At 51.5% G+C, this 13188-nt stretch overlaps 1 protein-coding gene across 1 annotated transcript; it reads right to left on the bottom strand.

The window, feature by feature from the left end:
* Positions 1–1139: 1139 nt before the first annotated feature.
* Positions 1140–9154, bottom strand: PIGT (phosphatidylinositol glycan anchor biosynthesis class T). Its single transcript, XM_037499427.2, has 12 exons — positions 8947–9154; positions 8232–8409; positions 7204–7331; positions 6800–6900; positions 6540–6626; positions 5950–6037; positions 5746–5843; positions 5499–5664; positions 4394–4594; positions 2584–2749; positions 2417–2500; positions 1140–1784 (listed from the first exon to the last, which is right to left on the bottom strand). Exons 1-12 carry the CDS (start codon positions 9131–9133, stop codon positions 1532–1534), a joined length of 1737 nt encoding a protein of 578 aa, XP_037355324.1. The 5' UTR covers positions 9134–9154; the 3' UTR covers positions 1140–1531.
* Between the last annotated feature and the right edge of the window lie 4034 nt (positions 9155–13188).

Here is a 13188-nt window from a genome sequence, read left to right as displayed (position 1 = left end):
CTAGTTTTATTAAAGAAAAATTTCGCATGATTTACTTTTCACCAGTCTGTTCTGGCATGCTTCTAATGATATCAGAATCACCTGGGTCAATGATCGCCAGTGTGCATACTCTGTAGTATTTTCCACACGCTGTGCCCAATTCAATATTATTACCACTGTAGTGATGGACACCAGTTTTCGCCAACATGGCATAGTTCTCTATTTCAGATTTCCTCAAGGCTGGGCAGTTGTTGGCGAGGATGACCAGTTTAGCTTTGCCTTGTCTGATCATTTTCAGAGTCTGCTTGTACCCCAGCACGTACTTTCCACTTTTCATAAAAAGTTGGAGCCTAGAGTTGATCGACTCCAGCAACTTTTTCGTCTTCTTGGCGGCCACCATCTTCCTGCCTTAGGTGCGGGATGGCCCCCAACCAAGAACAGCCGCCAAGATGGCCGGGGAGAAAGAAAAGCAATAAATAAATCTTAAGCAATAAATAAAAAAAAGTATTAGGCCAGTTGAAAGACCTGGGAGGGCAGAAGGGAAATTTTTTTCTCCTTCCATAGCAGTTAGATTCTGCATTTATTTTGAAGGCAGAGGAAAACAGGTTGGTGGTTGGAATACACCTGGGGTGTGAGAGAGAATTTAGGGTGGTTCCAAAGTTTAGGGCCTGGGGAACTGGAAAGATGAGGCCTCCACGGCAGAGCTGAGCCAGCTACGGGTAGGCATGTTTGCAGTGGGGGTGAGAGAAGTGAGGACCAACTAAGCTCATCAGTAATTTAGAGATCGAGGTGGACAGCACCCCACGCAGCAGTACAAAGCGCTACAAGGGACTTGGACAAGGTGGGTGAATTTTAGAGTCAGAGGAGGAGAAGATGAGCAGTGAGCTCACTGGTGCGACTGGTTAGGAAACAGGGCTCTCCAGCTCCGCCCTGGGGGACTGGGAGCTGGTTCTCAGGGTCAGGGAGTGCAGGGAGTTCTGGGAATTAAGGTGAAATGAAGATGGCAGGAGAGGGGCATGTAGAGATGAGAAGGAATTTATGGGGGGAGGAAGTAGTTTTGCTTGTTTTTTGGGGGGTAGGAAGGAGGGGAGAGGGTATGACGTCCTGCTCAAACACCCGGCAAACAAGTCCTAGTCTTTAACTCTTCCCGGGGCTCAAGGACAGAAGGCAAAGAAACAAGGAAGAAACCACTTTTTATTCCATAGCTAGTAAATTCCATCCACCACACGGTGGTGGATTCCTCAGCATGCCCTGTGCTGTCCAAGGCAGCTCTCTGGAGTGTTGGAAACGTTTTCTCTGCATGTCCAATACAGCAGCCACTAGCAATTTCTGCCTACTGAGCACTTGAAAGGTGGCAAGTACAGCTGAGGAAACGGATTTTTAAGTTAAATTAATTGAAATCCAAATGCCACGTTCGGCTCCCGGCTCCCACACCGGACAGCACAGCTATCGGCCCTGGCCCAGGTAGTTTGGTTCCAAGGCCAGAGAGCAAGTGGTAGAAAGTGGAGCTCTTCCCAGGCGCAAAAGTTGCCCCAGCTGTGAGGGGGGTGTCTCAGAGTGGGGGGACACCCCGGACACGCCGGATAAGGTTCGCCAGCCGCTTGGCCAGGCCGCCGGTGCTGGGCTCCTCGACGTGGAAAGTTCGGGTGAGGAGGTTGTAGAAGGAGCCGTAGCACACGGCCACCACGGTGCACGTGAGGCAGATGACGTTGTAGGGCATGCTGAAGTCGGGCGTGGGCAGGCTCACCAGCAGCGGCTCCGTGTAGAGCCGCACGAAGTAGCTAGAGCCGTCGGACACGGGGAACCTGGCACAGACAGGGAGGGGTAAGGCTGAACTTGCTGCTGCTCCCCGTCTCACCGTTCCCACTCCCAGGCTGCTGGGCCAATGCTCCACGGTCAGGGTGTCCAGGATTTCCTTCCCTCATAGCCTTTCACTGGAAACAGCCAGATATGCAAGCCTGACCAGTGTCCAGCAGCCTTGGGCTGGCTCAGGAGCGGAAACGAAGCTTCCAGTGTCAGCTGAAGGCCACCTCCTCAAAGAAGCCTTCCTGGGTAACCTGCTAGATCCCTCCTCAGCACCACCCTGGCCCCATTATTGTCTAGAACAGAACAGAATCTCCCTCTAGACTGAAACATGGGCAAATCCCCCAGGGCTCTCTGAAGACCCGGGCACTTAGTAAGTGCTTGAGGAAATATTTAAGAGAATCAGTAAATAAACGTATACTAGCAAGTACTGCTCTTCTCATCTATCTATTCTAGAAGCACTTCAGAATCCACTTTTAGTCTGTTCAAATGCAGATCACTAGGATTTTTGCTAGGATGGAGTTAAAGCCACACATTACTATGGAAGAGGCAACATTGAGCCCCAGCCCACCCTGCGGGGCCCGGATTCTGTGCCGACGCACACCCTGAAGCAGGCAGCTGAGGTCACACTTACAGGGAGTTGAAGAGGGGGCTCTCTTCCCAGTCCAGGGGTTTGGCTGCCACCATGCTGGGCACGAGGGCACTGAGGACAGATGGGCTGCAGAGAAGCACACAGATACTCCATGAGCTGCGCTCCCCTCTGGCTTCCCAGCAAAGGGCAGGGGGTGGGGTGAAGCCCACCTGACATAGAAGCCGTGGTTGGGGTCTGGGGTGTACTCGGTCCACTTGAGCAGCGCCCGCTCAAACTGGATGGAGACCTTGGTGACCGAGTTGGCTGGAAGCTGGATCAGCATCTCCAACAGGTGGGGCTGCAGCCGGTCCTGGGCAGGCTGGTAGTGGATGTAACCTGCGGACAGGAGGGAGTCAGCTGTACCTCATTTGTGGCTCAGAGCACTGGCACATCTAGCCCCCAAGTATCAAGGCCCTGCGGCCTGGAACTGGGTGCCTAGAAGGTGGGCTGTGCAAGTTAGAAGCCAGCGGACTGAGGAAAGGAATAGGGTCTCTGAAAAGGGAAAAGATGTTTCCAGGGCAGCCTTCCCAGGACGTGTTCAAGTTCATCAATTTCTACATCACAAAACTGGGGCACCAGGCGACAGGATGCAACAGGAAGTCCACCTGGGAAGTTGACTTGCTAAAAATATGGGCCCTGAATCTAATCGAGTCTCTAAATCTAACCAGCAACACACGAGAAAGGCAGGGGAGGGCAGAATACCTGAAACAGCAGCCCAAGGACAACCCCAGAATGCAGAACAGTCCACACAACAGATGACCTAGTTTCTCCAACAAATAGATTTTCTTTAAAAAAGAGGAAACTGCTATAGATTAAAAGATTTTACAGCACCGCACTGAGGCACGCGGTTAACAATGGGGGTGGGGTGGTGAGAGGGAGTTTATGAGAATTTTGTACTTTCGGCTTAATTTTTCTATAAATCTAAAACTGCTCTAAAAAGATAAAGTCCATTTACTATTTTTTTTCAAAGTGAAAACAATAAAAAAAAAAAAGGAAAAAGAAAATGAGAAACTTCAGAGCATGCCAAGCAAATGCAAAGCAAAGACCCCGTTCGGATCCCAACTCTAACAACCCAATCACAGAAAGTTATTTTTAAGATGCTGGGGAAACCAGGAATGATGATGATAGGTTTTTTTTTTATTGTTTTAAGCCTTTTATCTATTAGAGATACACACTGAACTGTCTGAAATTGAACAGATGGGATGTCTAGGATTTAAGACACTTCAGCAGAAGTGGGGGTGAAGCTGGGGGTGGGTACCCGGGAGCTTCCTGTGTGATTCCATTGAGGTATGTGTTTGAAATTGTCCAGAGAAAAAATTTAAAAAACAAACCAGAAAACCCTCCAAATACACAAGATACTCGAACCCGAGATTTCAAAGGTGGCAGACAGTGGTCTGAAGGTAAGCGAGACCACCATACAGGGGTATAGAGGTCTGAGGCCTCGCTGTTTGGGGTGTGAGCGGTCACCCCTCCCTGGAAATCCGCCTCACCAGTCACCTCCACTCACAGAGAACCGAGGGCCCTCCTGCTGCGCCTGGCACCCAAAGGAAAGGACTCAACAAATATCAGCGCCTCTTTAGAAAAACAGTAGGAAATAGAGAAAGCTTAAACATAAAAAAGGCACCTCTTTACCCATGGACTGCAGCTCTGGCACCTGTTCTGCTTCCAGCGCTCTCTGAATTGCTGGCCGACTCTTTACAATGAATCATCACAAAAGGATGCACCCCAGGGCCAGGAGACCACTGCCTCCCGAGCCTCTGAGAGCCAACACTGGAAGGCCTCACTATTCTCACTTCACAGGTGAGACCCGCAGACTCGCCAGAGGGAGAAACAGCTTTTCTGCTTCTGAAACTATTCCTAACTCTATGCCTGTGTGGTGTTTCAGGGGTACATCAGGAATGACCCTGAGAAACAGGGCTCTGAGGGTCTGGGAGAGAGAGCAAGCTGGGGGGCTGGAGGGATTTGGGACTCAGCTCTCACTTGGCTTGTTCTCCTTGCCCTTGGAGGTGATGGTCAGCGTGTGCACGTAGAGCCGCAGGTACCAGGGCACGGTGTCCAGCAGCAGCACGGGGAAGGCCCGGTAAGGGTGGGTGTTGTACAGCAGTGTGCTCAGCTCCCCGTTCTGCAGCCCGTAGCCGCTCACGTATCGCTGGGCGTGCAGGAAGGGCACAGGTGGGGCCTCTGCACAGAAAAAAGCCAACAGTGAGAGCTCCTGAAAGAAAGGGTCACACCCCACCCCTGCTCCTGGGGCCACGTCCTGAGTTTCAAAGCTAGGGAGAGCTGGGGGAAAGCTCTGCCGTGGGCCAGGGAGCTTGCATCCCGGTCACCCTCTTCCTCAGCCCACGATGATGCTACAACATGACCGTTATTTACTGAGCATGTATAGGTGCCAAGCTCTGTGCTCCTTCCATCCCAAATCAGACACTTTTCATGGTGACACTGGACACAACCACAATGGTCTGGTGCCTGCCTTGACTAGTGGATGTCACGTTTCTTGAAGGCAAACTCTGTTTTCAAAAAATACTTGTCGCGCCTCCCCAGTGGCGCAGCGGTTGAGCGCTGGGTTGCGAAGCTGCCCGCAGCCTCTGCAGCGCCAGTTCGATCCCCGGCTGCTCCCCGGCACTGGAGGAGGGTCCCACATGGCGCGCAGACCTCTCCTGCCGCCCGCTGCTCCCCTCAGCAGTGTACTTCAGTCCTTCTGCCTGCTCTGCTCCCCGCTCTGGCTCTGGTGAATTCTCTCACCCTCCCGCGCTTCTGACTGTACCCAGTGCTTGTATAAATAAATAAATAAATCTTAAAAAAAAAAAAACTTGTCAACTAAATGAATGCATGAAAAAACTCTGTGTCACATTAGCTGTTTCATCCAAATCCACGAGGTATCACTGTCCCCGTTCTCCAGATGAGGCGGCAGAACCGACCCAAGGTCATGGAGCGTAGAGGAACTGGAACTACAAACCGGAAGTTCTGACTCCAGAGGTCTGGGTCTAAACACAAGCCTACTATCTGGTGGTGGGGGGTGGGGGGTCTTCCCCAAGATGCGCCATTCTGTAGCCCCTCATGGCCTGGCGGCCCACTGGCCACCCACCATTCTCTGGGGGTCTCCTCCACTTGAGCTGGAGGTTCAGATTGCGGGAGGTGTTGATCGTGGCTGGGTCAAGCAAGTCATAGACGGCATAGGTCTTCCGGGTACCCAGGATGACATCCTGGTAGATGGTGGTGGGGGGCGGGTTCACCTCCAAGGTCTCGTTGTCCTGGAGACACACAGGGCTGACAGGTGAGCAGAAGGGCGGGCTGGCCTGGGGAGGGGAACGTGTGGCAGGGGACCTTAGTACCTGGTTGTAGCTGGTGATGTCCACGTAGACTCGGCTCTCCGCGGCCAGGGGGCAGGCCTCTGTGAGGGTTCGGGAGAACATCCGGAAGAGGGACCAGTCTGAGGGGCAGAGAGCAGGGTGGGGCAAGGGCTGGGGTGAGACCTGGTTGGCACACGCAGGACGGGCTGGCGAGGGGTGGAGAGAAATGACCTACCGGGGCCTTACCTTTCTTCCCCTGCCCAGTGACGAAGGCATCAAACACCACGGAAAGGGTCTGCCTCAGCTCCCAGGAGACGCTGGTACAGCGGGCGTTCTACAACAAGACCAGGTAGCCATGAGGACCTGTCACTCCTCCAACCACATCACTGGGGGTTGCCTCTCCAGCCTCAATCCCCTGCCTGTTGTCTCTTCCCTCCGGTCCGATGCTAGCACCCCCTGAGCCTGTGCAAGCAGCTTTGCGGGTACTGCAGGATGACACTCAGCTACAACCCTGAGCTTAGGAACTATTATTCTTGCTTGACAGATGAGCAAACCTGGCCCGGGGAAATTAAATAATTCACTCAAGGTTATGCCAGCTGAGCTGGCAGTTGCACCTGCACTGTTCTCAACCACTCTGCTCCATGACAAAGATTTACTGAACAACAGTCAGGCAACCTCTCGGCTTCCCTGTTGCATGGCCAGTCCCCAGAATGATCATCAGCACGTCTGTGCTGGCTGCTGGCTCTGCCGGCCACCCACACTGGGCTACAGGCTTCACCTGTACCATCGCTCAGAGTCCCAGGTAGCGCCACCCCCACCGGCCCTTCCCAACTTACTCTGCAAACAGGGCGGATGTGCACCGCCTGCGAGTGGTAGCTAGTGTGAAACAGGCGATCCGCCTTCAGCAGCACAGAGAGTCCTGCCTTAAGGACGCCAAAAAGATGAAAGGTCAGTGCCCTGCACTGTGGGGCAGCTGGGCAGGGGCAGGGATTATCTGTACACGTACCCTGGTTGTCAGGCAGTAAAGGGGCAATGGGCAGTAAAGGGGCACCCGCTCTCTAGGGCTCCCACCCACATTCAGACCCCCTGGCCATACCTTGGAACTACAGGGCAGGAGCTTCTTCCAGGGGGTGAGGTTCTCCGTGCAGACCACCTCCCGGGGCAGCACAGCATAGCGCAGGAAGTAGTGGTTAGTGCCTGAGGGCGACACAAGTTGTTTGGGGTAGGCCCCCAACCCCCATTCCTCAGGATGCACAATCTAGAGATGAGGGGTCCTCCCCTCTTCCCACACAATTCTCCAGCCCCAAGAGTCCCAGCAGGGGTGGGTAGGGGGGTGCTCGTCCCCCACTTGGGAGAGGGCAATGCAGACAGTCGTCTTCGGGGTTGTGATCCAGGCTTTGTGATCCGGCCCAGCCGAGGAAGGAGGAAACTGAGGGGGAAGGAGGCACAGGTCCGGGTAAGAGGGAACAGCAAGAAGGGCAGGGTGTGGGGTCATCTCACCATTGGCCAGCCCCAGGGGTTTGAAGGAGGCAGTGGGAGTGACCGTGTTGGTAGAGTCGATGAAGTTGAGAGAGGCGCAGAAGACCCCGGAGAGGACGTTACTGAGCTCCTTCCAAGATTTATCCACACTGGATGGAGACACAAACCCACTCACTGTCCCGGGGCTGCCTGTCCCGGCTCCCTCACAGCCTGCAGTTGGCTAACTCTCAAAGATGGCAAACTTGAAGTTCTACCCAAACCGTAGCTATGATTTATTCGGTGTGCATGACACTGACCCACATAGCACTTCTTATATTTTTAAATTACTTGCTGATATTCAATTTGCCAATTTTCACACTGAAGTTCAGATTTCTGCTATCTCTTGAAAAGTGAGAGCATCTGATGAGAGTAGGCCTCCATTCCCACATGGCAATGCACTGGGGGCTGAGTGGAACTGTCCTCCCGAGTTCTATCTTTCTGCAGTCCCTACCACTATTACCTCAATATTTTTTTAAATCATACTGGTACCATTGATTTCTCATAGTGGGGATAAAAGGAAATTGTGATACAACTGCAGTACCTAGAACCACTACCTCGACCTCTCTCCCAAAAGCAATTCCTCTAATATGAAAATCTGGGATCTTATAGGCTAATTCAAGTCCATAGATGTTGTGTTTGGCCCTCATTGTATTATTTTATTATTATCATCATTGTTATTGTTTTTGGATGAATGTCTTATAAAAGGTTATCCAGTTTGCCACAGTTTTCTACTGCTTTACATCTAATTAAGTTTCAATTATTTATTATCGGCCTCTGTAGAGATATGTAGGTGTTAACTCAGGTCTGGAAATATTAGAGGAAATAAGTATATTCAACCAGGTAAAGAATGCCACCCAGTGGTAGTATTTCTTCCTCCCAACACCAGCTTACACTTCCCAGAACTGCTGCCTGCTGGAACTGCTACTCCTCAGGGCAGAGACAGGGTGACAACACCTTCCCCAGCCACACTGCCTCCATAGGCTGCAAGAGGCTTCAAGGTGGGCACTCACTCAGTGACTGTGTCTTGAAACCAGACCCAGAGCTCTGCACCTGATGGGGCCTGCAGAAAGGGTGGCCCCCAGTATCGAGTCCTCCAGAAGCCTTGTGTGAATGACAGGTGAAGCTCCTGAAGAGAATACTTGGAGATCAACTGCCCCAGGGCCTTGGGGAAGAGCCTATAATGAGAAACTGGAGAGGGGGGTGCAAATGAGTGATGATCCTGGAAGGAGAGTTCCCGGCCATCCTACAGAAGATGCAGAACTGAGGCTCTGGGGTCTGAGAGATCTGGATACCAGGCTAGACTGTTATTTACTAGCGATGTGCCTTTGAACAAGTGTCTTAACTTCTCTGCATCTCCAATTTCTTCTTTGTAATGGTCCACAGAACTTAGCACTGTGCCTAGAACCCAAGCTAAATGGTGACCACCAACAGCAAATCATCAGTTGACAGAGGGCTCTAATTAAAGGTTTAGCGAGGTATCCTGGCCCTGCAGAAAGGGCACTGGATTAGGAGTCAGGAGGCGTGACTGGCCCTCAACGGGGCTCACGTCCACTATCGGAAGAAAGGGGTTCTTCAGTAACAATTTCACCCTTCTCCAAGCAGCCACCGCAGAGGGCCCCATGCCCAGGGGCCAGGACCCCACCCCGGGATCAGGCTCCGCCCCCAGGCTTGCCTCCGCCCCACTCGCTGCAGGTGCCACAGATTTCTTCAGTCTCATCCTCTCACCTTCTTCCCGCTGCAGCTCGGAATCCCAGCGCGTGCGAAACTGGAATGTGGCGGCCACGTCCCCAGAAGGCAGCGGGGTGATGACGAGCTCTTCCCGCAGGCTGTCGCGTGGGGGCCCCGCATGCCCCCAGCCGCCCGTGGCCAGGAGCAGCAGTGCCAGCAGCGCGAGCCGCCGGGCCGCCGCCATGCCCGCGGCCGCTTCCGCCTCCCAGCGGCGCCCGCCCCCGCGCAGGGCCGGCCTCCAATGGGAAGAGCGCGAGGCCGGCGGCTTCCGGCGCCGTCCCGGAAGCAGGGGCGCGGCCTCCCGCGCGACGGCCTGCCTGGGCCCTTTGGCGCGGTTGGGGCTGCTGGGTCGCGGGAGGGCGCGGCGGGACTTTAGGCGCTGGGCGTCGCAGAGGTTCACATTGCGGACCCCTCCGCCCCCACTTTGACATAGTCCACCCACGCGAAAGTGCTCGGTAATACTGAGCGTGGCCACCACCGCCATTGTGCCTCTAGTTGAGACGGAAAAAGGTTCCCTGCTTTTGAGGGGTCGCATGGCGGGGCTTCTACCCCCTCCACTTCCGTTGGCTCCCTTTGCTCCGTCCTAAACCTAACCGGTTCCTCGGGTGCGGTTTTCCAGCTACACCCCTACCCTTCCCCAGGCTCCTACCCTGGCCCTTTTCCTATGAAAACTTTCAAACAGCAAAGTTTAAAGAACGAACACCTGTTACAGTGAACGTGCTTCCCCAGTACCTAGCTCCACCGTTCACGTCTTACTCTACTTGCTTATCACATTAGTGGTCAATAAATCCCTCAGTTCATCTTCTGTTTTAATGCATTTCAAAGTAAATTTTAGGTATAAGTACACGTCTCCCTAAATACGTCAGCATGCTTATTGAATTCAGTATTTGTTTGCATTTTTCTCAGTGTAAAACTGTATGAAGAAACGTGAAAGACCAAAGCGAACATTCAGATCCTGACAGATGAGCACACTTGTGTAACCCACCTTGCAACTAAGATATACAACATATCTAAAAGCACAGAAAGCTGGCTAATGCCTCTTTCTGGTCTCCCCCCATCTTGTAGGGGTAACTGCTGTTCTCATTTTTCTCTACAATATAATCTGCTCTGGAGCTTCATATGAAAAGATCAATGCATATATACTTTTTTGGTGGGAGCGTCTTTCACAAGAAGAGTTTGAGAATCATCCATGTTCTTGCATGCATCACCCATTGTCATGGCTGCATAGTATTACCTTATATGAACATACCATCCTCTCTCCATTCTATTGATGGAAATCTGAGCTCCTTCAAGTTTGTAGTTATTACAAACTAAGCTGCTGTACCAGTCACTCAGTAAACAAGTTTATCATTTCCCTTGGGAAGATATTTAGGAGTGGTCAAAGAGTAGGCAATATGTTGAATTTTGTAAGAAACTGCCAGCCCTTTCTCCAAAATTTATCATTTTCTATTCGTACCAACAATGTAGGGGAGTTCTAGTTGGTCAACATTTGTCTTTAATTTTTTTTTTTTTTGAATTTTAGTTCTAGCCATGTGGGTGTATCTGCAGTCGTATCTCCTGGTTTTAATTTGCATTTCCCTGGTACTAATGATGTTGTACTTCTCTTCAAGATTTGCTTATTGGCCACATATTTTCTGAAGTCTGTTAAATTCCTTTTGCACCTCCACCCCCATTTTACTGGCTTGTTTGCCTTCTTATTGAGTGGTAGGAATTCCGATGCTAAATTTCTGCTCATTTTTTTTTCTACCTGGCCTGTGCGGGACATATTCACAAAGGATTTTGTGCAGTGTCATGGTAAAAATGACAACCACATTGATGTGAAGGGCCAGATGTGGATGCAGCAGGTCTGCCAAGATCAATCCCAGCCATTCAGAGAGAAAGCCTCATCTTTATCTCATTATGCCCTCTTTCTGTCCTTCCCCACTACACATAGAATAGAAGGCAGGCCATGGGCTGTTAGGCGGATATGGGTTCAAATCTCCTACCAGACTTGAATTCATAAGCATGAGTGAGATGAGCACCAATTCCCTCCTCTGTAAATTGGACAAACCTACTTTCAGAGTTGTAAGTAAGTGCTTAATAATATTAATGTTTACTCGACAGATCTATGTGGCTGTGTGGTAGGTAATGTTACCTCCATTTTACACACAAGAAAACTGAGGCACAGAAACTTGAGATGATTGCTCAAGATCACATGTGACAGAGTCAGAACTAGAACCTGCCCACCCATTTAAAAAAAGGAAGAACTGCTGCTATCATTATGGTTTTTTTGTACTCCCTTGCTAGCCATCCTTTTGAAATTGCCTGCCCCCACCATTCAAGACCCAGCCACCTCCAGAGACTTCCTTCTCCCTCCTTATAGTCCTCCGTGCCACAGTCCTCTGTGTATTCCTGCTGCAGTGCATATTTTAATGCCATCCTGGAAGAGCTCTGCTCGCTTTAGTGTCTCCACTGCCCAAGCAAGGAGGGGAGCATATAGCAGGTGCTCAGTGAGGTTTCAGTGAACAAATCTACACCATAGCACCAGGCCATGCTGTCCACCATGCTCTCATAGAATCAAGTTCTGTGCACCCCTGGGGTCTTCTAGGGACTGTCCCGCCCACCTCCCAGTTGTGGTCTCTCCCATTTCCTCTGAGGCACAGGGTTCTATGGGACCAGTCTGTCTCTTCTCTCCAGAATCTGTCGGATATCCGTCCACTCTTGGACAAATGTATGCAGCAAACAGAAGCCACTGCACTGTGGCTTCCAGATTAAAAGCTGGGCTCCTTGCCTCAGAGTTGGCTCCAAATCATTCTTCCATCTCCAAGGGCACTGTGTGACCTAGAAAACAGTCAGCTGGAGACGTTGGCTCTGAAGGCCTGCCAAATCCCTGTGGCTTGGCAGAAGAGGAGGTCATTCTCTAACCAGGAAGTGGTCCTGGGGTCTCGGCCGACCTTAGACTTCTCCAGGGAGTTATGGGGCTCATCGGTGCTAAATTGAAGATTTCCCTGTAGGCTCCCAACAATTCTACCTCTCCCGAGGGCTGTGGATTCCTCTCTTCAGGCAGAGTCCTGGCCCCAAACACCACAGATCTTAGCATCTGGTGCTACCAAGCTAGTCTAGCTTCCCATCATTTACCTTAGAGGTCCTGGGGTGACTCCAGAAGCTGAGAAATGGTGCAGAGCACTCCAGAGCTCAGGGCTACGGCCCAGAGGCTCAGCCACAGTCAGAGAGGAAGTTGAGCCTTGCTACTCCAAAGGAAAGAAGGGAGAATAAACACGAGGACAGAGACCCTGTCATCTGGCTGCAGCAAAATCACAGGCAATCCAGGAAATTCACAAAAGTTAACATGAGCCTGGGCCCTGGCCCAGCTTAGTGGATGATCTCAACTTAGACACAGAAGTTTTGAGACAAAAAGAGCACAAAACTCCCACAGGCTTCTCACTAGCATTAGGAAAAGCACTTAAAAACTGTCACTCCCAACGGCCTCCTGCGGGGTGAAATCAGAATGGGGGTATGGGAAGAAGTAAGTCCTGTCACTCAGCCTGCGTGGCACAAAGAGCTTTGAGATTTGGGCTGAAGGTTGCTGACCCCAGGGTAGTGTTTGATGTACAAAGGGAGTGCAATGATTTTCCTCTTCTAGTGTGAGAAATAACTTGATGTTCCTTAAGGCTGGGTCCTATACCTCCCTGCTTTCACTGAACATTCTCCCTGGGAAAGCTCATTCACAGCCAGGGCTTCACTTACCACCCACACGCTGCTAACTCGTCCACTCATTTTCCCAGCCCAAGTCTCTCATCTAAACCCCACACTCACGGGTCCAATTGCCCACTCAATGTGTCCTCTTGGACGTCTCAAAAGCATCTTCAACTCAACATGTCCAAAGCCAAATTTATGACCTTCCCAAACCTGGTTCTTAAACTCCATTAGGGTGAAGGAAGACTCGCTGAAGTCACTAGGCAGAAATGCTGGCACCCTTGACCCTCTTCTCACTCACCCTTCTCCCAAATCTTTTGGGGCTTACATCCTAAATATCTCGTCCTTTCCATTTTCCTACACCCCTCATCCCCACCCTTACCCTCCACTGTAGCCTGTCATCTCTTATCTAAGGGCTGAACTCTCCCGTCTCCCAGGTAGCCACTCTGGCCCCCTCCAGCCAGGATTCTACAAGGATCCTTCCAGCCAGTCTTCCCCTGCTTCTCCCCCCCTCCCATCCTTCAGCTCTCAGCTCAGATATGCTTCCTCAAGGGACACACCTCC

This window comes from Talpa occidentalis, unplaced genomic scaffold (genome assembly GCF_014898055.3).
Source record: "Talpa occidentalis isolate TD23 unplaced genomic scaffold, MPIMG_talOcc4v2.1 talOcc4.10, whole genome shotgun sequence".
Taxonomy (NCBI): domain Eukaryota; kingdom Metazoa; phylum Chordata; class Mammalia; order Eulipotyphla; family Talpidae; genus Talpa; species Talpa occidentalis.
Note: the sequence above shows the minus strand (reverse complement) of the source record. Positions and strands in the feature narration are given on the sequence as shown.